Source organism: Anolis sagrei, chromosome 6 (assembly GCF_037176765.1).
Source record: "Anolis sagrei isolate rAnoSag1 chromosome 6, rAnoSag1.mat, whole genome shotgun sequence".
NCBI classification, from domain to species: Eukaryota; Metazoa; Chordata; class Lepidosauria; order Squamata; family Dactyloidae; genus Anolis; species Anolis sagrei.
This window is the reverse complement of record NC_090026.1, coordinates 15,235,306-15,261,972: the sequence shown is the minus strand read 5'-3', so window position 1 is coordinate 15,261,972 and position 26,667 is coordinate 15,235,306. Positions and strand designations below refer to the sequence as shown.

Here is a 26,667-nt window from a genome sequence, read left to right as displayed (position 1 = left end):
GGTACACTAACAGAATCCCTATTCTGTCCCGGTCACCCACCCTCAGGTGGACGCATTCAAAATTTGTGGTCTGCGGGATGGGGCTCCTGGTCAGACGGATGGAATCTCTATAGACCACTGCGACCCCGCCTCCCCGTCCTCCGGATCTCGGTTGGTGCTGTACGGAGAAGCCTGGAGGACAAAGCTGGGTCAGATTTACGCCTCCAGCTTCATCCAACCAGGTCGCCGTAATGCACGCCAGATCTGCCCGCTCCTCCAGGATTAGGTCCTGGATCCAGGTCGTTTTTCCGTTGACAGATCTGGCGTTCAGCAGCACCACCTTCAATCCCGAGGGCCCGCTCACCTGGTTACACCAATTTACCTTAGGAGACTGGTTGGGAATTGTTAATGTAGATAAACGGTCCGAATTAGGCCAAATTCGAGGTCTCCTTCTTCCGCATCTCCTCCTCCCCACCACGACCTCTATGGGGGCCCCTCGGCTAGTGGAACACCTCCCCCCCTCCATGCCGTGATCTAATATCGAGGTCTTATTTCCTGCTTCATCAGTTGTTTGATTTGTTGGTCCCTGCCAACACCCTTGCTCCCCTTCCTCCCCCTTCCCCGCCCCATTTTTGTCCACAGGCTCCAGCCCGCCTCCTCCCCTGACCCTTCCGCTAGTCAATAGCAACAGGGATAGTACCAACAGGGGGGTGGGGGACCTCATGGATAACAATAGCTTCAGAAGGAAGGGGCGTTCCAGCCACACCAGTTAGGATAGTTCGTAAAGTGCGAGAGTGCGAGAGTCTTCATTGCAGCACAGTCAGTAATACCACTCAGTTAACAACACACTACGTGCCGTTGGGCACATACATAAAGTGCAAGATCTAAAGTGCAATAGGTAACCTGAAACTGGTTCTCAGCATTCACTAAAGTGCAGCATAGAGGGATAAGGAAGGGGGCGTAAGTGCTAGTGTTATTTAGCAGCAGGTGGCAGGCGCCTTAAAGTGCTGTTGTGTTCTTATATCAGCTTAGCAGCAGCGACAACCAGAAGAGTGTGCTAAGATAGTAATATGTAGTCACGTTCTTACGAAGATGATGGTGATACCACTTGAATAAGGTTGTTATGATTCAGATGTACCTCTAGACGGTTGGTCTGAGAGCGGATGGGGGCATCCGGGGATGGTGTACACAGTGGCGGTCAGCACAGTTGGCACTCTAACCTCTTCTTTCGCTTCATCGCTGCCAGCTCCTCAGTAAACCAAGAGGCTGGTTTAGCTCGGTTGCTCGAGAGGGGGTGTTCTGGAGCGATTGTGTCAATTGCCCTGGTCAACTCACTGTCCCAGTGAGAGACCAGAGCATCGACAGTGTCGCTAGCCAAGGAGGTGGAAAAATCCCCAAGAGCCGTCAGAAAACCATTTGGATCCATAAGTCTCCTGGGGCGGACCATTCTAATGGGTCCACCACCCCTGCGGAGGTTAGAAGGCACAGTTAGTCTAAATCTGATCAGGTGGTGATCGGTCCATGGCAATGGAGCGATGGTCAGCTCCTCCACCCCGTCACCCTCATCCCATCCCTGAGAAAAGACCAAATCCAAGGTGTGCCCGGCACTATGGGTGGGACCAGATATTAGTTGGGACAGGCCCATGGTTGCCATGGCGGCCATGAAGTCCTGAGCCGCACCAGAAAGAGAGGCCTCGGCATGGACGTTGAAATCTCCCAAGACCAGAAGCCGTTGGGAACTCAACGCCATGTCTGAGACCACTCCTGCTAGCTCAGGTAGGGAGACTGTAGTGCAGCGGGGTGGTCGGTACACTAACAGAATCCCTATCCTGTCCCGGTCATCTATCCTAAAGCCGGCACATTCAAAAGAAGATGATTGTGGGATGGGACACCTGATCAGAGGGATAAACTCCTTGTAGACCACTGCGACTCCGCCTCCCCGCCCTCCAAGCCTTGGTTGGTGCTGAACAGAGTAACCTGGTGGACAGAGTTGGGATAGATTAACCCCTCCCCCCTCGTCCAGCCAGGTCTCTGTTATACAAGCCAGGTCAGCTCGTTCTTCTTGAATTAGATCTTGGATAATGGAAGTATTTCCATTTACCGACCTGGCATTGAACAGCACCACTTTTAGCTTGGAGGGACCACCATCCTGGCACCTCAGTTGTATCTTGTCAGGAGAAGGTTTTGAAGTCACCAATCTATTTTTGTTAATTTTGGGCCGGATTGTAACATTAATTTTTGGAATTGCCAATGTCCTATTGTGAATTTTGGAACGAATTTGATTTTGTCTTTGATTCTTAGCATCTTTAGAGGTTGCCAATTTGTTATTGTAAATTTTGGGCCAAAATGGGTGTTTTGTTCTCCCTTTCCCGTATCTCCCTCTACCTGTCACCACCTCTATGGTGGCCCCCCCACCCGCAGCTCCCCCCCCCCCCCCCGGGGAAGCTCCCTCAACTTCCAACCGTTGTTATCTCAGTAACAGAAGCTTGATTATAGTTATGGTTACCTGTCTCTGGATCCCAATATTCCCGCCCCTTGATACTACCTACTCCTTCCAGTATAGTAAAAGCTGTAAAGTGCACTTGTGCTGATGACTGATAGAATATCAATAACAGCAAGGATAATGTAAACATTGACATAGGAGTAAAGTGCTGATGGTTAACAATATATATAATTAACTCCAAAGTGACGGTGCAGGAACTCAGAGCCTTTGTATAAAGTGCAACGGTCGTAACCACTTAATCTGATAATTTGGGACCGGTTAGTAATGGCAAGGGTTCTGGCAGGAAGATCTAAAGTGCTTAAATTAAAGTGACTTAGTACTGGAATAGTTCTATAGTGCAAAATAGTGCAAAATTATGACAAAGTTCTGTTCCTGGCTTGAAAGTGTGTGTTCCTGTTTGATTGTACAGTGCTGACTTGGGCAGGAGTGGTTTGTTTGTGTGGCAGATGCTTCATGAAACATCTGGAGGGCACAATTTTTCTGGCCAGAACAAAGAATTGAACTTTTGGAGTGATCTGCATATCCGAATCTCCGCACATCTGCATCTCGCTGTTTTTAAAGCAACGGTGGAAGTCCTGTGGCAGCCATCTTGGGAGCCTCTAAATCTCAAAACAAAGCATAAGAAATCCTAGGACCAACAAGTCTGTATGTGGACCTCTTTTGAAGTCCTGGGATTTTTTGCTCCTGTTTAAAACCGGTGATTTAGTGCTGTCTGGAAGCACAAGCAGAGGCATAACTGTATAATTGGCTAAGAGGCCAGTTTTATAGGTCAATCACTCACCTGTGTCTCATTCAGATGAATAAAAGAAACAGATAATTCAAAAAGTTATTTCATATAAGTTGAAATGTGATCCTAGAGTACTTCAGACCTCTTGGAAAAATATCAGTTGAAATTATATGGACCCCTGCTCAAAGTCTCTTTCCCTTTTGTCTTGCTTTTTATTGTTTTCAGATTGAACTGCACCAAGATCGGTTCCTTCCGCTGCTGTATTACTGATCTGATATTTGATGTGAGAGCAGCTGTCACCTTCATCTACTACTTTGATTTATGGTCAAAATATCTCAATGAAGAGCATAAAAAGCACTGGGATATTGTGGGACCTTTGCTCAACATCCAGGCAGATGCAAAGGAGGCTGTGGCAGCCGTTCACTTTCCTCACTTCCTTTGTCTTGAAGGTATAACAGGACACAGAATTTGAATATACATAAGCACAACTGGAGGAATCTTAAAGGGGAGAACCAACTAACAGCTGTGCGCCTGCAGATTTCCTAGTAAAAGCCCAGTTTAGAATATTATTTTTAAAAGTTAATACATTCGCATTTGTCCTAAGACTAATGTAAGATTCACCGTGACTTTTATGCATATTTTAACAATAATAGCAACTCATATAGAACCAATTACTGGGGAAAGAGTAGTCTCACTCTTTAAGCAGAGGCTCGGAACTTTTTTCATCAAGTTAGGGGTTCACCTAAACGTCTACAAGGGTCCTTTCCATGATATTACAAGAAGCATCTGACTTATAAATGATTCATAAATAAGAATGGGGGTGAGACAACAGGAAGTGAGCTAAATCTGCCTCTAGGAAGGGAAGTTCACTCTTGGAAGAGTCATCATGGAGAAAAGATGCCTTCACTGAAGCTTCCTCACCAGTTCTTGTTTCCAAAACCAGTCACATTTTTCAAAGTCCAATCATCACAGGGACAGAAAGTGAGTGAAATCTTCTGAACAGGGACATAGACTGCAAACCAACCACCACATTTGTGTTAACCCTTCCCTTTGCTCTCCAGAGCTTTAAATATATACATTTTTGGTTGGAATTACACTTTAAAATGTACCTGTTCCGACTTACGAACAAATTTAGCTTAAGAACAAATCTACAGAACCCATCTTGGTCACAAGTTAGGGACTGCCTTTATATGTATGACACCCAGCCCTCCCTCCTTTCCTTCCTTTTTATCACCATTTAGAAAGGTCTGAGATCTGCAAAATACAAGATGAACAAGATGAAACTCGATAGCCAGCTGGCAGTTTTGACTAGGGTCCCTTTCTACACCGGCATATAAAATCCAGATTACCTGCTTTGAACTGGATTATATGGCAGTGTAAACTCATATAATCCAGTTAAAATCAGATAATATGTATTATTTGATTTGATCATCTGGATTATAAAGCAGTATAGAGGGGGCTTAAAGTTATGTTTAAGGTACAGCTTACCTGTCTGAAGGTATCTCTCTCGATCCGGTGGTGCAGAGTGTTAAAGCACTGTGCCGGCAGGACTGAAGACCAACAGGTCGCAGGTTCGAATCCGAGGAGAGGCGGATGAGCTCCCTGTATTAGCTCCAGCTCCTCATGCGGGGACATGAGAGAAGCCTCCCACAAGGATGATAAAACATCAAAAAAATCATCCAGACGTCCCCTGGGCAACGTCCTTGCAGACGGCCAATTCTCTCACAACAGGAGTGGTTGCTCCTGACACGACAAAAAAAATCTTCGTCGCAGGCGTGCCTGGCGGGGACGAGAGACAGGGCCTTCTTAGTGGTGGTCCCTTGGCTATGGAACTCCCTCCCTAGGGATATTAAATCAGCCCCCTCCCTCCTGGCATATCAGAAAAAAGTAAAAACCTGGCTCTTCAAATAAGCTTTTGGACTTGCAGCGTAACAGATAACATGGAACTAGGAAAAAGTGAGCATGGAATGGCTTAAACAATGCTTCTGGAAAATGAGTTAACAGGAAGTCACTGGTGATTATATGTTTTTAATTATTTTTATTTGGTTTTTATAATGTATCTTAAACGCTTTTAATTGTATTTTATGACTGTGCGGCATCAAATCGCTGCCAATTTGTAAGCTGCCTTAAGTCACCTTCGGACTGAGAAAGGCAGCATAGAAATACTGTAAATAATAAGAATAAGAATAAAATAATAATACAGTCTGCACATGACAGGTGCTTAGAACCCTTGGGCACTTATAATACTGTAATTCTACTTGAAATTCCATAGTTCCGTCATCTGGAATCCTGGGCTTTGTAGTTTGAAGGTGAGTTTTGCAAGCCTCAGCCAGCGGACTCTAGCTTTTTACAAAATTACAACCCCCAGGATTTCATAAAAGACAACCACGGAAGTGGAATCATAATGTCAGATGACTATTAAGAAGCTATCAAAGCATACAAAAAAGAGAGTTCAGTGTTTATTCAAACACAAGATGTAGCATAAGGTATTTCTATTGTTATGTTTTGAACCAGGACTGTGTGAGCAAAAGGCGTTAGTAATGAAAGAGCTTTTTCCACATCCAGTGTCCTGAGCCAGCTGCTGTGGCTAGAATAGGTTTCCTCTGTATTCCTTTGTCAGGTAAAGGCTGTCCTGACATCTATCTGGCACATTTTGTTGAAGAAGGCATGAGCTTGGAGAAGCCAGACTCAGTGGGATCGTATCATGCGGAGTTGAAAAATCCTGCGTTTTCTCCTCGTGGAGTTGTTTTCAAGAGACCATGGTTTAGAAGAAAGATAAAAGTCCATGCGGTGGCCCTACTGTATCAAGACCTTCGAGTACAAAGCATGAAATTACACTTCTACCTCCTTCCCAATGACTCTTCCTTGAAAAAGGTAATTGGGAACCTCTAACTTCCCTAGGTGTTGCTAATGAGAAAGATCACACTGGACTGGCATGGCAAACCTTACATCAGGTCATGTCCTCATGACACCCTCTGTAAAAGTTTTCTTCAGAAATCAGTAACTTAGAGATAAGGGCTGTGAATTGATTGTAAACCAGTCTGTAGTACATAGCTTCTGCTGACAAAAAGTGTACAGCTTTTGGTGGAACATGTAATCGGTCTTCTCACAGCTAAGTTTCAAACAGGAACCATGCTTTCTACAAACTAAAGTTTGCAAAGGTTCTGTAGTTAAGTTGCTGAAGAGTCAAATGTTCAAATGAGCCAGTGCCACCATCCCACTTGGCCAGCACTCCACACTGGAGGGAAAAGGGGACACCACTGACCTGTGTTGTATTTTAGCTCCTAGCTATTGCTGCACTCCTTTATCAATATCAGAAAAGGTGCCTATGTAGTTTGGAGATGGGAAGGGGGTTGCCTTCCTCCTTTCCTCTCCAAATTGTGCAAATATAATAATAATAATAATAATAATAATAATAATAATAAATTTAAAAAAACATGGCTGTGGCTCACAAATGGGATTTTGAAAAAGGAGACGGAGAGCCAAGAACAAGCCATTAGAACAAATGCTATCAAAGCCAGAATTGAAAAGTCAATGACAGATCCCAAATGTAGACTCTGCAAGGAAGCAGATGAAACAACAGATCACATCCTCAGCTGCTGCAAGAAGATCACGCAGACAGGCTACAAGCAGAGGCATAACACCATTGCTCAGATGATTCATTGTATGATTCAAATACCATCTGCCATTTTACAAACACAAGTTTGCAACACCAGAGCATACTTTTAGAACCTTGTGCAGTAAAGTCCACTCTCATTGCCTGTCTCAGAAGTGATCTTGTTTTCTCTTCCCAGGCTGTCAATGAGCTTGAACTGAACTATGCTTCACAGAGAATTCGGAAACCACCTGAAACCCTGAAGGCTCTAAAGATCGGCTCCTGCTTCTCTCTGCGAAAGATGACTGATGTTGCCGTCTGTCCAGAGGTGAGACTCAGAGGCTACATGGAAAGATGGGAAAAACCTATATACCTCTATCTATGTTCAATTGCCTGTGTTGTCTGTGTATAAATTGCATTGAATGTTTGCCACATATTCTGTGATTCGCCCTGAGCCCCCTTCGGAGTGAGAAGGGCAGAATATAAATTCTTCAAATAAATGCATACATACATATTTTGTCAGCCTGCCAACCAAAAAAATAAGGTAGGGATGCAAATCTTGTATTGCTACAAAGGTTCGATTGTTTATTTGCTTGAAGGAATTATTCTTATATTAGGTTTTGGCTCAAGTTCTTCCCAGTCAAAAGAGTCAAAAGAGCAATAGTGTCTTGTTAACATGGAAGGCCGAGCTGGGTGAAAAGCTGTGAGCAAGGCAATAGTGTCACACTCTGAACTCTCACTCACTTCCACAGCACTTGACGTTGAAATACCTGCCTGCAGACATGGAACAGCAGTACCTTGAAGTATATGCTAAAACTATGAAAGATGAACTAAGTATTTCCCTGATGGAAAAGCATACAAATGAATTGGTCTGGATGGCCCTCATAAGAAAAGGTGAGTGGAATCCCTAATTAGGGACTTCACCACATTAAGCTGGGAAGTCCCTAATTAATTTTGGCCCATCTCTCTAGTTAGAGAGATGGGAAAAACTAATAAAATGAAGTTCAACAGTGACAAATGCAAGATACGCCACTTAGGCAGAAAAAATGAAATGCAAAGATACAGAATGAAGGATGCGTGGCTCGTGAACAGTACATGTGAAAAAGATCTTGGAATCCTCATGGACAATAAGTTAAACATGAGCCAACAATGTGGTGCGGTGGCAAAAAAAAAGCCAATGGGATTTTGGCCTGCATCAATAGGAGCATAGTGTCTAGATCCAGGGAAGTTATACTGCTCCTTTATTCTACCTTGGACAGACCACACCTGGAATACTGTGTCCAATTCTAGGCACCACAATTGAAGAGAGATATTGGCAAGCTGGAATGTGCCCAGAGGAGGGAAACTAAAATGATCAAGGGTCTGGAGAACAAGCCCTATGAGGAGCAGCTTAAAGAGCTGGGCATGTTTAGCCTGAACAAGAGAAGGCTGAGAGGAGACATGATAGCCATGTATAATACATGAGAGGCAGTCATAAGGAGGAGGGAGCACACTTGTTTTCTGCTTCCTTGGAGACTAGGATGCAGTGGAACAATAGCTTCAAACTACAAGAAAGGAGATTCCATCTGAACATTAGGAAGAACTTCCTGACTGTGAGAGCCGTTCAGCAGTGGAACTCTCTACTCCGGAGTATGGTGGAGGCTCCTTCTTTGGAAACTTTTAAACAGAGGCTGGATGGCCATCTGTCAGGGGTGTTTAGAATGCAATTTTCCTGCTTCTTGGCAGAGGGTTGGACTGGATGGCCCATGAGGTCTCTTCCACTCTATGATTCTAGGAGAGGAGAGTTGTGTCTGACTCCACATTGGTTTACTTTTCCAGTGTACTCAGCTTTTTTTGCAGACATTAGGCCCCACTCACCATTCCTCTGAGGTTTTTTTTCTTAAAGATACCTCAGTTTGTCCCTTTGGGATGCTGTCGAGGGGGGAAGAAAGAAGGATTCGGTATTTTAGTGTCATTTCTGGCATGTGAGAAGGGGGACAAACTCTGCAACTTAGCTGTATGTGTTCTGGGAACAAAGTTGCATATACACTGTATAATACTTTCATAATCATATACAACCAAATTACTATGGGATACTTCCATCATTGCATAATGGCAGTCAGACCTTGAAGCCGAAAGGTTATTCAATGCTAATTAAGTTCACCAATTGCTCCTAATAAGTGGGGGGCGCATCTACAGTGTAGGGCCCCATCTACACTGCCATATACTCCAGCTTCCGAATTCCAAAGATCTGGATACTTGCATCATTGCATAATGGCAGTCAGGCTTTGAAGCTGCAAGGCTATTCAGTGATAATCAAGGTCACCAATTGCATTATTCCCGCTTGCCTCTGATAAGTGGGGCCCCCATCTACTCTGCCATATACTCCTGCTTCTGAATCCCAAAGATCTGGATACTTGCATCATTGCATAATGGCAGTCAAGCTTTGAAGCTGCAAGGCTATTCAGTTCTATTCAAAGTCACCAATTTCTACATTCTAACTTCCCAGAAAGGATGCCTGCCACTGGGGGGATAATGCTTCTGGAACATGGCCAGGCAGCCCTGAAAGGTGTTAGAGTTTAACTGAACTCAGTGGAGATTATTTCCAAGGCTTTAAAAAAAGAAATTATTTGGCAAAGACCAAGGAAGTGACGGTGACAGAACTCTTCCTAACCGGGGTGGGTGTTTTAGCTCCTCCCATAACTTCCCCTCCCACATTTTCAACTGGGAGCAACAATTGCTACTTCATTAGAAATCTGGTTAAAAAAAAAACAACCGGAGAGTTAAGAAAAATCAATTTCTTCACCTCATCTTGATATGTTGAAAAACACTGCTGTCCCCTACGTTTGAAAGACCAAAAAACTACACTTTAACCCAAACTAATGTAGTAAGCCCAGTGGATGCCCAGATTTTAAGTGCAGAATGTAGTAGGCTTTAACTAATGTGGTGAAGTCCTACGTGGGTTCTAAGTGTGGGATTTAAGGTTCAGAAAACTGTGTCACTCAAATTATCTCTCCGACTGTCTTCTTTTCCTGTTTTCCAGACGACTTGAAGTCTACTATTTTGCCTCCCATAGAAGGTGAGGAAGATTCTGTGAACATGTCTGGTGCTTGAAGATGTAAAATGTGTGTTCATGAGGGACTCACATCAGCCTAGGAGCCCAAGGTCAATTACAGCCTTAATTTGGTCCTAGAAGTAGGAGCAAGATCACACATTAAGTGATCATAGCAACATGCTCCACCCATGGAATTGCATATGTTCATTGTAGCCTTGATTTGGTCCTGGAAAGTATGATCAAGATCCTATATCAAGTGATCAGCAGTGACTGGGAGGGCCTTTGCCCAATTAAAGCTTGTGCGGCAGCTGCACCCATATCTCGTGAAGTCTGACTTGGCCATGATGGTCCATGCCCTAGTTACCTCCAGGTTGGATTACTGTAACTCACTCTACGTGGGGCTGCCTTTGAAGATGGCCAGAAACTGCAACTGTTCAAACAGCTCCATTGGCTGCCAGTAAGTCCCAATACAAAGTGCAGGTAATCACCTACAAAGCCCTAAACGGTTCGAGACCTGCCTAACTTCGCGAGCGCATCTTCCCCTATGAACCAGCACATACTCTAAGATCCTCTGGGGAGGCTCTCCTTTCGCTCCCACCACCGTCTCAGGTGCGGTTGGTGGGGACGAGGGAGAGGGCCTTCTCAGTGGTGGCCCCTTGGCTTTGGAACTCCCTCCCCAGGGAGATCAGGCAGGCCCCCACTCTCTCCATTTTTCACAAGGAATTAAAAACTTGGTTGTTTCGTTGTGCTTTCAACTAGGTGGTTCACTAGAGAATTATCCTGACCTTATCTAAGTTTCTGCACTTTAGTTGGCCTCTTTTCTTTACTTATGACACTTTAATGGCCAAGGGCATTATCCTGGCAACCCAGCCACTGACTATTTCACCTTCCCTGAGCTCTACCAAGGTTTCATTGCACTTACTTTGAGCCTGAACCCTGCTTCAAATGGTTGGCCAGCCAGGGTGTTGTTTTTATGATGGCAATTGATTTTAATCTTTTATTATCTGTTGTTGTTTATTGTATTTTACTATGTCGGTTTTAACTTGTAATCCTTGGGCTTGTCCCTTTGTAAGCTGCCCCAAGTCCCTTCAGGGAGATGGAGGCGGGGTATAAAAATAAAGTTATATTATATATTATATATATCATGGCTTGTGTTCCCCTCCACCCTACTAGCTATCAAGACACATCAGTGGCCACCACAATGGTGCCTTACTGGAGAGGAAGGAGGAGGTGGCAGTTGGATCAGAAGACCATAGCTGTGACATTGTAGCAATCTCAGGCCCCTTCTACACTGTCCTTTTATCCCAGGATTATTTGTTTATCTCAGATTATATTCAAAGCATATAATCTGGGTTCGGATCCTGGGATATAAGGACAGTTTAAAAGGGGCCTCAGACTATAATTTTGTGTGTGTTTGAGAAGGAAGGGGCAGTTCCATCTATTTTGACTTTTTTATTTAAATTCTCCTTTCTAACTATAACTTTGAAACCCACAGATTCCGCTTGTAATCGGTGCTGTACCTAAAACCCATGCTCTTCCACAACCGGGATTAAAGCTCTGCTGACTGCTCTTCCGTATCCCACCAATAGTAGTTTGCAATATAGCCTTTTTAGTTCTCAAATGATGCCTGTGCAATAGAAGACCATTGTCCTCATTTTCTAGACCACAAATACATATTTTCTTATTTTAACATCTACATTTTATACATCAAAAGCAAATTGTAGATCGAACTGTTGATGGTTTGGTAGTGAAGACTGAATTCTGTGCAGCTAAGGCTGTGTCTACACTGACATATAATTCATATTATCAAAGCAGAGAATCCAGATGAACCAGATTCTGTGAGTCTACACTGCCATATAATCCAGTTCAAAGCAGATAATCTGGATTTTATATGGCAGTGTAGGCCCCATCTATATTGCCATATAAAATCCACATTATCTGCTTTATAGAAGGGGCTGTATATCCAGATTAAGTTAATTGCATGATGTTGATTCAGCATTCAGGGTTTCCAAGTGCTTATCTTAATTAAAATAATTTGTTTTCTTTTCTTTTCAGTGTTTACATGTATTGATAGGTCACTTAATATATGAAACCCCAACTTTGCTGAATGATAAGAGTCCAACAGTGGGCTGTTTTAATTACATGTTAAAACAGCCCATGGGCTACATATGAATATAACAGAGATGGACAATCATCAGTCCGATGCCATCAAGCTATAAATCTTATTTTCATGACAATTGGCTACCCCATCTAGGACTGGTGGGAACTGCAGTTTGATAAAAACCCATGGAAGCACACTTTGTCTAAACCTGTTCCAGATGAATTGGTTCATATCTTGTCATTTTTTAAATCATATATGTCAGGTTATTCCCCTGAGGAACCTGGGGGGCCTTCCACACAGCCCTATATCCCAGAATATCAAGGGAGAAAATCCCACATTATCTGAGTGTGGACTCAGATAACCCAGTTCAAAGCAGATATTATGGAATTTTCTGCCTTGATATTCTGGGATATAGGGCTGTGTGGAAAAGCCCTGGGAGGGCTGTATTAGTTGCAATGTCCCTCCAGGGGGGGAAATGGAAATTCCTTTGAGGAAAAAGGGCTGCTCCCATGCCTAAAAATATCCAGGATAGAGAGATTCTGATAAACATGTAGGAGACAGTTTGCACATTTAAAGGCAATTTTTTTATACAAAATAATCTTTGGTGTCACATGCGACTGCACTGTTTCCACTCCCTGATTAATGCAGTTTAAACACACAGTTGCTGTTTCTTCCTTTTCCAGGTGCTGCTGCTTGCAGGCCAACCCACAGACCAATCGATGTTGGTGCAAATCCAGAGACAGAAGGTGAGTCCCTCTTTCTATTCTAGGCTCTCTTAATCCCTCCAATTTTCTGGAAATCAGAGTTGCTTGGTGGCAGAGCTAAGTATTAGGCCTGGGTAACAACGGAAAAATTTGTTTCTAAAATCGATTCGTTTTTTGGGGGGGTTTTGCGTTTCGATATTTAAAAGAATTCCGAAATTTTCCTTTAAAAAAGTTCGATATTTACGAAATTTCGTAAATGGTAAAAAAATTACAAAACAATAACGAAACAATAACGAATCGATTCGTTAATGGCGGCCGCGATCGCGCAATACGCTAAAAAAACTTCTGAAGCTTCCCTCTCCCTCTGTTGTTGACTGTTGGTGTGATATTATAATTTTTTTTCACTAATTAAACAAAAAACAACTATAAAACTTGCCCCAGACATGCGGAAATAATAACGAAACGACCTCAAACCAATAACGAAACGAATACATAACGAAATACGAAGCATTTACGAAACGAATTGAAAAATTCGTTTCGTTTTTAGGTTGCTCCAGAATGGTTCATTATCGCTTCGTTAACAAAAAAAATTAACGAATTTTTAACGAATTACGAATTAACGAAACGAAACCGCCCAGCCCTACTAAGTATCCAACAAGTGGTCACTTTACCTTTTCCCTAGCTCTAAGATGTCACAGCATTATATGTGATTAATTTTTATGCATTCTTTCTTTCCCTCCCTTCGTGCAGAGGAACATCTGCCTGATGCACCAGGGATGCACTTCGTTGAGCGGCACCGAGAGGAGCTGATAAGACGGACCACCCATGTAGAGGGAGTCTTGGATATGCTTTATGGGGCTGTCCTGGATAATGAGCAATACCAAAAAATCCTCTTCATGAAGACCTCCCAGGATAAAATGCGGGAGCTCTACATGCTCCTCCCAAGCTGGAACCGCTTTTGCAAGGATCGTCTTTATGAGGCATTGAAGGTCAAGCAGAAGTATCTTATTGAGGACCTTGAAGATGGCAAGAGATGATGAAATGATGCCAGAAGACATACACCTGTACAGTGTGACTTCTCTGCTCTTGTTCTTAAATATATTTGACACCAGTCCCAAATCCTGCAAATCTTACAAAGCAGCAGTGACTGTCTTCTCCTTGATGACCCTGAAAGGCGATGAAACCACAAAGCAGACAAGACACTATCCCCCATAAATTAAAAAAAAAACCTCTAAAATCATCACAGTAAATAAAGAACACTTGTTTCCAGGCAAGAAACAATCGGGGCCAGCTAATCACCTCCCAACAAAAGATTCCCCCAGGCAGTTAGAAGTCACTTTGAAACTGCTAGGCCATTAAATGCTAATCAAGGTGGCCAATTGAAACATTAACACCTACCTCAAACAGACAAGAGTTCTTTCTCCCACCCTGGACATATAAAGATATATAAACTTCACTTGCCTAATTTCTAACATACCTCATAACTTCTGAGAATGCCTGCCATAGATTTGGGCAAAACATCAGGAGAGAATGCTTCTGGAACATGCTCATACAGCCCAGAAAGCTCACAACAACCCACCCACCAGGTTGTTTGTGGTGGTGTGCTTTCAGGTTAATTCCCATTGACCGGAAGGCCAACCCAACCCATCACTGAGGTTTCTTTCTTAGCCAAGTTTGTTGGGAAAGGAGTTGATCTTTGCCTCCATCAGAGGCTGAGAGAGTGTGACATGGGGTTGTAGTTTTACAAGGTCTTTCGCCTTCCCTGCCAAAGAGTGCAGGAGCCTGACCAAACTGCAACTCCCAGGGTTCAATTGCGTTGAGCCATTGTATTCATTCAGCAGTGTAGAGCCACATGGAGTCCAATAGGCAAACCACTGTGCTGTTTCTCTCTTCAGCCTCCTCTAAGTATAGACTCATATAATATGTATTTATTTATTTACCATACTTGTATCCCGTCCCCCAAGGGGACTCAAGGCGGCCTTACAAAGGCAACAATTCAATGACGCATGTATACATACATCAACAATTAACCAACCAATTAAAACATTAACATTAAAACAATTAAAAATCACATAATCCAGGTCATATTCTAGGGCCAGTCCGGGTTGTCATTAAATAATCTCTTATTGCCTTGCTCCAATACAGTTATTATAGAAAGGGCCTTCTTAAAATGCTACCTCCCTTTAATAAATGAGGGGAAAGCCCAGGAAAGAAAGTCCCAAAGAATTCTCCTGATGTAACTGAAGCTCGAATTTACTCTTTGGTCCCTTCTACACTGCCATATAATCCAGTTCAAAGCAGATAATCTGGATTTTATATGACAGTGGGTCTTTATTCCCACTTCTTTATTTGGGAGACACTTCTTTGCAAGAGCGCCCTCTTTGTAGATGACAGGGGGAGAATCATTACTGTAGAATTAATCCAAATTAACATTACTTTAACTGTCAGGGCTCCGTGTTAGGGAATCGTGGGAGTTGTAGTTTTACAAGAGCAAAATAGTCCCAGACCCTCAGCAAACTACAACTCCCCTGATTTCATAGCATACAGCCCTGGCAATTAGGTTCTTTCATATTCTTTTACATTCAGAGCTAAATTGGCATATGACATATATCACTCTTCACTCTGCTTTGCCCATTGAAAACTGTGATAACTATATCTAAGAAACTAGAGCTAATGCGGTCCATCCAATACAATTTCCTGAATCAGATCTCCAAATGTAATTGCTTCTCAAGCTCGGCTGGCGGGGACGAGAGATAGGGCCTTCTCGGTGGTGGCTCCTCAGCTGTGGAACGCCCTTCCTACGGACATTAGACTAGCACCATCTCTAATGGTATTCCGCAAAAAGGTGAAGACCTGGATGTTTGTGCAGGCGTTTGAGTAATTTAGTGCAATCTGGTAATGGAATATAGGAATGGAACAATGGACGACGAACCTGGACTACGCTTGGATGATGAGAAGATTGGGTACGGTTGTTTTTCGTAATAATTGTGCATTGTAATTGCTTATTGGTAATTTATGGATAATGTGTTAAGTCAATTGTTATATGTTGCATGGAACCACTGCTGTTTCTATTGTTTTTACTGTTTGTGAACCGCTGTGAGTCGCCTTCGGGCTTGAGATACTGCGGTATATAAGCAAAGTAAGTAAGTAAGTAAATAAATAAATGACCCCAAGGAGAAGCCTAAAAACCAAGACAACGGAGACATTTGTATTGTGCTGTGTAGAGAATAGCTATGAGGAAAAGGATAGGGAGAGGGCAAAGGGAAGGCAGACATACTCAGGTACCTATACCTGAGGTTACATAATCTCAGGCCCCTTCCACACAGCAGAATAAAATCCTACATTTTCTCTTTTGAACTGGAATATATCATTATTGTTGTGAAGGGAGAGCCTGGTGCATGAGTTGAACTCCCTTGAAATCTGGCCAAGGGCTAGTGGTCCAAGGAGGTCACTTCCCAGACCATTGGCTAAGAGAGCTTCATAGAATGATAGAGCCAGAAGAGATACCAAGGGCCATCCAGTCCTACCCCTATCATGCAGGAACACATAACACAGTATAACACTATTTTTTTCCTGGGTTATAAATGTCATTTCCTAATTGGTTATCAAAAAAAATGGGAAAAGTTTATTAAACTGCAAAAAAACCTGTTTTTGCGGGACACCCTGCAGCATATTTTGCTATAGTTGTTCAATGAATATCTCATAGAGTCTCAACCAATTCAACATAATTTGTGGCAGTTTCTGGAATATAACAACTACTTTTAAAGTAAGTACCACACAGTTAAATAGGAACACTTTAAACCCAGAACATTTTTTTCAAATTTTGTTACACATTGCATTGAGAATTCTGATAACACTTCCAGTATCCGTGGAGTTTTTCAAAATTAAAACTTATAAAACATACTTAAGATCAACTTTGAGTCAAGAGTTCTTGAGTGGACTAGTACCTTGGCCATTGAAAATGACTTGTTGGATGAAACGGAAACAGATTTACTAGTACACGAGTTTTCAGAATTGAAAGCCAGAAAAACCTATGTTGCCACACCCATTGTAATGGTCCAGCCTGGCGTGGCACTTCTGAAGGACAAGAGTTTGCTTCCTTCAAAAGAAGGTGTCTATTCTCCTGGGGCTGTGTTCTCCAAAACAAAACTAATTGACAGACTCAACAAGCATGGAATTGAGTTCTGTTATTAGCAAGCCCAAAGTCTGAAAAATATTCTGAAGAGACAGCATGGCCAGGAAACCTTTGTGTAGTACTTGTAGACCAAAAATAACAACGAAAACTTAAAATTGTTGCTAAGTTTAATAAAATATTTGCATTCTTTAAAAAAGGTTAATTTGTGTTAATTCTATGTAATGTAACTATATAAACATAATGCTGTAAGTAAACTTTTGGTTTTTAAGGTAATTCTTTTATTCATCTCTACCTCCTACCTTTTATTTTTCAGTGATTAGTTTGGGGGGGGTGGTGGTGGCAAAATACTGTTTGCTTACACTTGAAAATTACCTCGGGCCGGCCCTGCACACAGAACACCCATGCTTTGAAGGGACTCGCTAGCACGAGCCTCCCTCCAGCCTTGCACGCTCTCCCTCGGCTGCACATGCGCACCACACTGCTATGCGCAGAGCACACCTGCTCTCCCCTTCCTGATTGCAGTCTCAGAAACATCCCTCCCCTTGGCTGAGAGGGAGGCTGAGAGGCCAGCCAATCACAGAGAGGAGGGATTTTGATGGGAGGATTCGCCATCTGTTTCCAAATAGGAAGAGAATGCCAGGAGGAGAGATCTTCAGCCTTCTCTGCCAAAGGGGTTTCTAAGACCATCAGAAATATATGTTTTCTGGTGGTCTTTTGCAACCCCTCTGAAACCCTTTCACAATCCCCCCCCCCCCCCCGGGCTCCCAACTCCCAGGTTAAGAAATGCTGCTGTAGCTCTTGCTACTTTGTCACACTAGAGAATAAATCCACTTTACATCTAGTTTCCGCCTCCTGCAGAATTCTGAGGCTGTTAAAGGCTCTTCTCTAAACTACAAACCACAGAATTCTGCAGGAGGCAGCAACCAGGTTTAACATGGATTCATTCTCTAGTGCAGCATTTCTCAACCTGGGGGTTGGGACTCCTGCGGGGGGGGGGGGGGGGGTCGCAAGGAGGTGTCAGAAGGGTTGGCAAAGACCATCAGAAAACACAGTATTTTCTGTTGGTTATGAGGGTTCTGTGTGGGAAGTTTGGTCCAATTCTATCATTGGTAGGGTTCAGAATGTTCTCTGATTGTAGGTGAACTATAAATCCCAGCAACTAAAACTCCCAGTTTCAAGGTCTATTTTCCCCAAACTCCACCAGTGTTCACATTTGAGCATATTGATTATCCATGCCAAGTTTGGTCCAGATCCATCATTGTTTGAGTCCACAGTGCTCTCTGGATGTAGGTGAACTGCAATTCCAGAACTCAAGGTCAATGCCCACCAAACCCACCAAACCCTTTTCTCTTAGTCATAGAAGTTCTGTATGCCAAGTTTGGTTCCATTCCATCGTTGGTGGAGTTCAGAATGCTGTTTGATTGGAGGTGAATTATAAACCCCAGCAACTACAACTCTCAAATGACAAAATCAATCCCCGGACTCTACTAGTACGTAGAGTGTTTCTCAATCTAGGAGTTGGGACCCCTGGGGGGGTCATGAGGGGGTGTCAGAGGGGGTTGCCAAAGACCATCAGAAAACACAGTATTTTCTGTTTGTCATGGGGGTTCTGTGTGGGAAGTTTGGCCCAATTATCTCATTGGTGGGGTTCAGAATGCTCTTTGATTGTAGGTGAACTATAAATCCCAGCAATTACAACTGCCAAATATCAAGGTCCATTTTCCCCAAACTCCACCAGCGCTCACATTTGGGCAGATTGAGTATTTGTGCCAGGTTTGGTCCAGATCCACCATTGTTTGAGTCTACAGTGCTCTCTGGATGTAGGTGAACTCAAAGTCAATGTTTACCAAACCCTCCCAGTATTTTCTGTTGGTCATGGGAGTTCTGTGTCCCAAGTTTGGTTCAATTCCATCATTGGTGGAGTTCAGAATGCTCTTTGATTGTAGGTGAACTATAAATCTCAGCAACTAAAACTTCCAAATGACAACATCAATCCCCCCAACCCACCAGTATTCAAATTTGGGTGTATCGGAGATTTGCGCCAAATTTGGGCCAGTGAATGAAAATACATCCTTCATATAAGGTTTTTACATGACATTCATATCAGTAGCAAAATGACAGTTATGAAGTAGCAACGAAAATAATGTTATGGTTGGGGGTCACCACAACAGGAGGAACTGTATGAAGGGGTCACAGGCATTAGGAAGGTTGAGAAACACTGACCTAGAGGGTATTGGTGCCAAATGTGGTCCAGTGAATGAAAATTCATCCTGCATATCAGATATTTACATTACGATTCATAACAGTAGCAAAACTATAGTTGTGAAGTAACAATGAAAATAATGTTATGGTTGGGAGTCAGCACAACATGAGGAAATGTATGAAGGGGTCGCGGCATTAGGAAGGTTGAGGATCACTGCTCAAGTGTGAGGTGGGTCTTACAAAAGCTGAGTCGGTGAAAAGTGAGCTCAAGGAGCCTTCATCCTTCAGTAGAGAAGATGCAGCCTTCCTTGGCTTCCCTCCCGAGGAGAGAGAGGACCGTCTTCCAGGCTCAAAGGTGCTGCGGGTGGACGGAGGGTGGCAGGCGGCGACGGGGTGGTTTCGTTGCCGCCTGAGGCCACGTCCGCCCTGCCCTGCCCTGCCCTCGGGAACAGCATTCACGGAAAAGTTAAACCAAGATCTCTGGCACGCCCTTTGGCTCTTTCCCCCACTGGGCGCTTTCCCCCGGGCGAGGCGCTTGTGCGGAGGAGGAAGAGGAGGCGGCGATCCCCTGAAGGCCCCTCAGGACGATGGCCAAGACCCCTGGCGACCCCCAGCCAGGCCCTTCGGACCACAGGAGGGAATGGGAGCCCGTCTTTGTCCAGAGCAAAAGCGTCAAACCCCGGGTCGGGGGACGTCGCGGCCTGCTGCTGGACGCCTTGGCCGACTTGGGGGAGAGAGACCTCTTGCAATTCGAGCAGGAGGTCCGGCGCTCCCTGGGCGCCCACCGAGTCCGCACCGTGGTGCGGAGGGAGGCGCGTGCCCCGTATCTGGCTGATATCCTGCTCCGCTTCCGCCCCGGAGACGCCTCTACAGATCTGGCGATCCGGCTGCTGGAGAAGATCGGCTGCAAGGACCAAGCGGAGAAGCTCCGGAAAAGGATAGAGAAGGGTGAGCAGGGAGGGGAGGGGAGGGGTCACATCGGACCCTCCAAGGCGGTCCGTTACTCTCACTTTGGGCGTTGCAGTCTTCCCAGGTCTTTACGGTTCTCTGCCAAAGAGCGCTAGTGCCTCGCCAAACCACACATCCCAGGATTGCCTAGCTGGAGCACATGCAGACCTGTAGCGGGGGGGGGGGGGGGGGGGGGGAGGTTGAACCCCTAACCCCACCCCCCCCCACCCCCGCTACAGGTCTGTTTCAGATTTTTTTTCAGATTTGTTTCAGATTTTTTTAAAAACCTGGTTTACTCATGAATTTTAACTGGTTAACCAAATCCCCATGCTAAATCTATGAGATGAAAAAAAAAAGTTAAGAATCCCTCCAGAACTGCAAGCACTATCTCAGGCCAATATTGACAATTTATTCACACTGTTTGGGACCCGTCTACCTGCGTGACCGCATCTCTGTGTACGAACCCACACAATCTCTTCGTTCATCTGGAGAGGCCCTACTCAGAATCCCACCTGCATCGCAAGTGCAATTGGCAGGGACGAGGGATAGGGCTTTCTCCGTGGTGGCCCCTCGACTCTGGAACTCTCTCCCTAAGGACACCAGGCAAGCCCCAGCCAGGATAACTGCATGCCCATCCCCCTCCAAACACCTACCCTTTTCCCCTGGTCATGCCCAGCACTTTTTAATTTTAATTATTACATTTGGCCCTGCCACAGATTTTAATTGCATCATGGTGTGTTGTTAACCCAGTCCTCCAGGAGATGGTCACGGGGTACAAATAAATATTTATTATTATTATTATTATTATTATTATTATTATTATTACTGTCATTGTGGGGTGTGTGTATTGAATGTTCTCATTAAGGAGGCCAGACTTGGAGGAGGTGGTTGACAGGGGCGGAGCTGCAGACTATTGAAGGCTGCTCTGCCCCCTGATGCTCTCTTTGCTTCAGCGTGAGCTAGGAGGCAGGTTTCAAACCCCACCCCACCCCCGAAAATTTCAACCCCTCCCGAATTTTTTTTCTGGCTACGGCCTTGGGCACATGACAGTTAAAGTGGCTTCAAACTGTGTGGATTCTACAGTAGCAAAGGGCTGTCCAACTTGTTCTCATAGAGGGCCACAGCAGCTTTACTTACATAGGCAATCTCTTGTAGCCCGAGGATGATAGTCCTCCAAGTCCAGTGTCTTGGTGGGTGGATCCTAGGTGGCTGTGGAGCCCTATTCTTGATCCACATGTTCTCCTGCAGTGAGGACATCGGTTTCCAGATGGAAGGCAGTCCTGATCAGGGTTGGCTTTGTCAGAGTATTATATTGATTAGATTGCTGTTTCTCAACCTGGGGGTCGGGACCCCTGTGGGGGTCGCGCGGGGGGGGGGGGGTGTTTCAGAGGGGTCACCAAAGAAAACATTATCTTCTGTTGGTCATGGGGGTTCTGTGTGGGAAGTTTGGTTCAATTCCATCATTGGTGGAGTTCAAAATGCTCTTGAGGGTGGAGCATTGGTGGAGTTCATTGGTGGAGTTCAAAATGCTCCTGGGATGTGTGGTTTGGCGAGGCACTAGCGCTCTTTGGCAGAGAACCGTAAAGACCTGGGAAGACTGCAAAATGCTCCCAAATGTCAAGGCCTATTTTCCCCAAACTCCACATTTGGGCATATTGAGTATTTGTGCCAAGTTTGGTCCAGATCTATCATTTTTTGAGCCCACAGTGCTCTCGGACGTAGGTGAACTACAATTCCCAAACTCAAGATCAATGTCCATCAGACCCTCCAGGTATTTTCTGTTGGTCATGGCAGTTCTTTGTTCCAAGTTTGGTTCAATTCCATCATTGGTGGAGTTCAAAATGCTCTTTGATTGTAGGTGAGCTATAAATCCCAGCAATTACAACTCCCAAATGACAAAATCAATCCTCTCCACAACCCCACCAGTATTTAAATTTGGTTGTATTAGGGTCAGGGTTGGCTTGACGCACCTTTCTCATGGCATGCTTCTCCCTTTCACCCTCCATTTGTGCCTCTTTGAATTCTGCAGCACTGCTGGTCGCAGCCGACATCCAGTTAGTGTGCTCAAAGGCCAAGGCTTCCCAATTCTCTGTGTCTATGCCACATTTTTTTAAAGGTTGACTTTAAGCCCATCTTTAAATCTTTTCTCCTGTCCATCAACATTATGTTTTCCATTCTTGAGTTCAGAGAATAGTTACTGTTTTGGAAGACGGTGGTTAGGCATCCGGACAACGTGGTCGGTCCGGTGGAGTTGATGGCGGAGGACCATCGCTTCAATGCTGATGATCTTTGCTTCTTCCAGCATGCTGACATTTGTCCGTCTGTCTTCCCAAGAGATTTGCAGGAATTTTTGTAGTTGCGTGTGACATCTGTAGGCAGCCCACGTCTCACAGGCATATAGCAGGGTTGGGAGGACAATAGCTTTATAAACAAGCACCTTAGTCTCCCTACTGATGTCCCCATCCTCAAACACTTTCTGCTTCATTTGGAAGAATGCTGCACTTGCAGAGCTCAGGCGGTGTTGTATTTCAGTGTCAACCTTGACTTTTGTGGAGAGGTGGCTGCCAAGGTAGCGGAAATGGTCAACATTTTCTAATGTTACACCATTGAGCTCTATTTCTGGCATTGGAGAAGGATTGGCTGATGACTGCTGGAAGAGCACTTTGGTTTTCTCAGTGTTCAATGACAGGCTGAGCTTCTTGTGTGCTTCTGCAAAAGTGTTTAGAGTGGCTTGTGGGTCTTCTTCTGTGTGAAGATGTGTATTTTTATTCCTATAGTTATGTGTTGTTTAGACAATAGTTAATAATGGTAAGTATGTAGAGTTATATTTTGATAGATAATTGGCTTGGCTTGCCTTTAGCTGAGTTGCCATAGCAACAGGGGGCAGAGCCAACTGCCACTTGACTGCATAGCTGTTTGAAAGTGGGCAGTCTGTAAGCCGGTGAGCTACAGAGAAGACTGATATCTCTAGTGGGAGAATCAGGGAACTAGTCCGTGACCAAAGAACCACAGAAGTTGATCCTGTGTGGGTGTGGAAATCCAACAGGAATCCTGTAGTGATAGGCTACAGGGGGGACTGATTCTTGGTTAAGAATCAAGGTTTGGCTTGGAGCCAATACTGTTAAATAAGCCACTTAGCTTATTTGTTTTACTAAAACAGTTGTCAAGGAAAGATACATCTGATTAAAGAAACCTCTTAAAGTCTGTACCTAAAGTTATTCAAGAAACCTTATCAATGTAACCAACTAAGTTTCTGCCTCTAGAGAAGTAACATTGAATCGATTATACCCTGTTATATTTCAATAAACTTGTTACTGTTTTCTTCAAGCCTTGCCTTTGCTACCCTTTCTTCTAAGCCAAACAGCCTGCACAAGAAGAAAGGTCAAATCAAGGACCAAATTAGAGCTACGCTATCCAATAAATAAATCCTTTTTTAATTATTTTATTTATTACTTTACTTGTATACCGCAGTTTCTCAGCCTGACCGGCGACTCAACGCGGTTTACAACAAGAATAATATCAGCAACAATATACAATTTAAAATCACAAAGGCACAATATACAATATTAGCACAACAATAGTTAACACAATGCGACTCATAACTAAAATCATGATCCAATTCGTCGTCCAATTTTCCAATTCCTGTAATCATTCACATTGATTGCACTGTTTAACCGAATGCCCGTTCAAACATCCAAGTTTTTAATCTTCTTCGGAACACCATTAGCGAGGGGGCTGATCTTACCTCCATAGGAAGGGCGTTCCCCAGCCGGGGGGCCACCACAGAAAAGGCCCTGTCTCTCGTCCCCGCCAGCCGCACCTGTGAAGCAGGCGGGATAGAGAGCAGGGCCTCCCCAGAAGATCTTAGGGTCCTGGCGGGCTGATAGGCAGAGATACGTTCAGATAGGTAACTTGGGCCAGAACCGTTTAGGGCTTTATACGCCAATGCCAGCACTTTGAATTGAGCCCAGTAGCAAATCGGCAGCCAGTGGAGCTGGTGCAGCAGAGGAGTTGTATGCTCCCTGCGCTCCGCTCCTGTTAGTATCATGGCTGCCGAGCGTTGGACTAGCTGAAGCTTCCGAGCCGTCTTCAAAGGCAACCCCACGTAGAGCGCATTGCAGTAGTCTAAATGGGATGTGACCAGAGCGTGGACTACCGTGGCCAAGTCAAACTTCCCAAGGTACGGGCGCAGTTGGCGCACGAGTTTTAACTGTGCGAATGCTCCCCTGGTCACCGCCGAAACCTGAGGTTCCAGGCTCAGCGATGAGTCCAGGATCACACCCAAACTGCGAACCTGCATCTTCAGGGGGAGTGCGACCCCATCCCTCCTCCTCTGTTGCACCAGCTCCATTGGCTGCCAGTTTGCTACCAGGCACAATTCAAAGTGCTGGCATTAGCCTATAAAGCCCTAAACAGTTCTGGCCCTACTTACCTCTCCGAATGCATCTCCTCCTATGAACCGACTAGGACACTAAGATCATCTGGGGAGGCCCTGCTCTCTGTCCCGCCTGCATCACAGGCGCGCTTGGCGGGGACGAGAGACAGGGCCTTCTCAGTGGTGGCCCCTTGGCTGTGGAATGCCCTGCCTGCAGATATCAGATTGGCCCTCTCCCTGCTGGCATTTCGGACGAAAGTGAAGACCTGGCTGTTCGAACAAGCATTTGATTAAACAGTGTCATTGAACATAGGAATACGGAATAATGGATGATGAGACTGGATTCTGATTTTACTGTTGAGGTGCTAATGATTGTTATACTGATGTTTAATGATTTATGTTACAATTGTTTTTAATTGCTCCATACTTGTCTTGTGATGTTTTGTATCGATGTTGTTCACGGCTTTGAGTCACCTGAGGGCTGAGAAAAGTGGTATATAAATAAAGTAAATAAATAAATAAATATAAACAGCTCCTAAGTAGATATTGATAATTGCCCGGCTTCCTCACAAATTTGGTGGCAGTAATTTTATGCTTCTTCACATTCTGAATGCGCACAAACTATGTTATCATCAGCATACTGGAGTTCTATAGCAGATGTTGCTGTGACCTTGGTTTTGGCTTTGGTTGCTGTTGGGAATCAGGAGGTGTTAGGCTCAAAAATGACCCTCTCTTGAGGTGATTCCACCAAAAATATAGCAGAGTGCAGGATGCACAGTACATAAGCAGCAGAAACTTACATGTAGTGAGCAAGAATTGACTTCCATTCAACAGGATGGAACAGAATTGGAGATCCACAACTCATAGGATGAAAAATAATATGTTTATTAAAGATAAAAGAAATCCATTCTAGATAGGAAAGGTTCTTGGAGCTAACTAGCTTCACTGAGCTATCTTCAAAGGAAAAAGAAAAAGGGAAAAATAATAAAAGTATATCTATTATATCTTGCCTTAGACAAGGGCAAGATGCTTCCTCTAGAGAAGAGAAAAGGAGAAGAGGCCAGAAAATGGAGACAGGCCACATGGCCAGCCCAGGACAATAAAAATACCTTTAAAAGAGGAAGTTAAGTTTCCCTAAAGGGATTACATTCCTAGGTATTCAAATGGGGAGGAGACAGTGCCATGCAAAGATCAGTAAGACAAACCCCCTTCTTAACCCCTTCTTAAAACAAACTAACTAAAGGAAATTGGGGAGGAATCCCTCAGTCTACCTAGGCTAACTACTCATTGAGAGCTGGAGACTTGTGCAGTCAGGGAGGAAACTCAACAGTTGCAGCTGCTAGCAAAGGGTCCTTGAATCCATGGACTGAGAATCCGTAGATACAAAGGGCTGACTATATTTATTCATTCATTCATTTATTTATTTACCCTATTTATACCCCGTCTTTCTCCATCCCAAGAGGAACTCAAGGCGGCTTACATACAGCAATTATTCAATGGCTTAAACACATACAAACATTAAGCTTAAAATCAATTGAATTAAAATTAATACATATAAAACATTTAAAAATTACATTCAATATTAAAATCACGCCATCCAAAAATCGTAGTCTAAGGCCCTTCCATAGTCATTGCACATTTTCTAATTATATTATTGCACTAGCTGTCCCCTGCCACGTGTTGCTGTAGATCAGTCTGGTGATCTGGAAAAGAAAGTAATGAGAAAGTGTTGGTTTCTAATATATGTAATTCCTTTATGCTTGTGAGTAAACAGTATTTCTTGGTTTCTTTGTCAGTGTTGATGTGGAGAGTGTCTGGTTTGCCTACTCTGGAATATGCAACATAGTCCTTCTTTAAGGGTCTCTTTCAAATCTATGATACTATATCTCTCTGTGTGTGTGTGAGAGAGAATCATATCTATCTATCTATATTTATGACTGGATGGCTCTTTATCAGGAGGGCTCTGATTACATTTTCTTGCCCTGGTGAAGAGAGTTGGACTGGATGGCCTTAAGTATTTTCTGTTGGTCATGGGGGTTCTGTATGGGAAGTTTGCCCCATTTCTGTCATTTGTGGGTTTCAGAATGCTCTTTAATTGTAGTGAACTATAAATCCCAGTAACTACAAATCCCAAATGTCAAGGTCTATTTCCTCCAAACTCCATCTGTGTGCATATTTAGGCATATGGAATTTTTGTGTCAAGTTTGGTCCAGATCCATCATTGTTTGAGTCCACAGTGCTCTCTGGATGTGGGTGAACTACAACTCCCAAACTCAAGGTCAATGCCAACCAAACCCTTCCAGTGTGTTCTGTTGGCCATGGAAGTCCTGTATGCCATGTTTGGTTGAATTCCATCATTGGTGG

General features: G+C 44.1%; 2 protein-coding genes across 2 annotated transcripts in view; both read left to right on the top strand.

Annotated features, from left to right (window-relative positions):
- Nucleotides 1–14,180, top strand: part of LOC132779267 (uncharacterized) — a 48,297-nt gene extending 34,117 nt beyond the window's left edge. Inside the window, exons 11-16 of the mRNA XM_067469531.1 lie at nucleotides 3,435–3,658; nucleotides 5,830–6,083; nucleotides 7,004–7,132; nucleotides 7,557–7,698; nucleotides 9,827–9,862; nucleotides 13,394–14,180. Coding sequence (XP_067325632.1) covers nucleotides 3,435–3,658; nucleotides 5,830–6,083; nucleotides 7,004–7,132; nucleotides 7,557–7,698; nucleotides 9,827–9,862; nucleotides 13,394–13,680 — 1,072 coding nt within the window. The 3' untranslated portion in view covers nucleotides 13,681–14,180. The remainder of the gene's footprint in view (nucleotides 1–3,434; nucleotides 3,659–5,829; nucleotides 6,084–7,003; nucleotides 7,133–7,556; nucleotides 7,699–9,826; nucleotides 9,863–13,393) is intronic.
- The window catches only part of LOC132779354 (NACHT, LRR and PYD domains-containing protein 1b allele 2-like), a 214,964-nt gene that overhangs the window by 163,802 nt on the left and 24,495 nt on the right, over nucleotides 1–26,667 (top strand). The window lies entirely within an intron of this gene.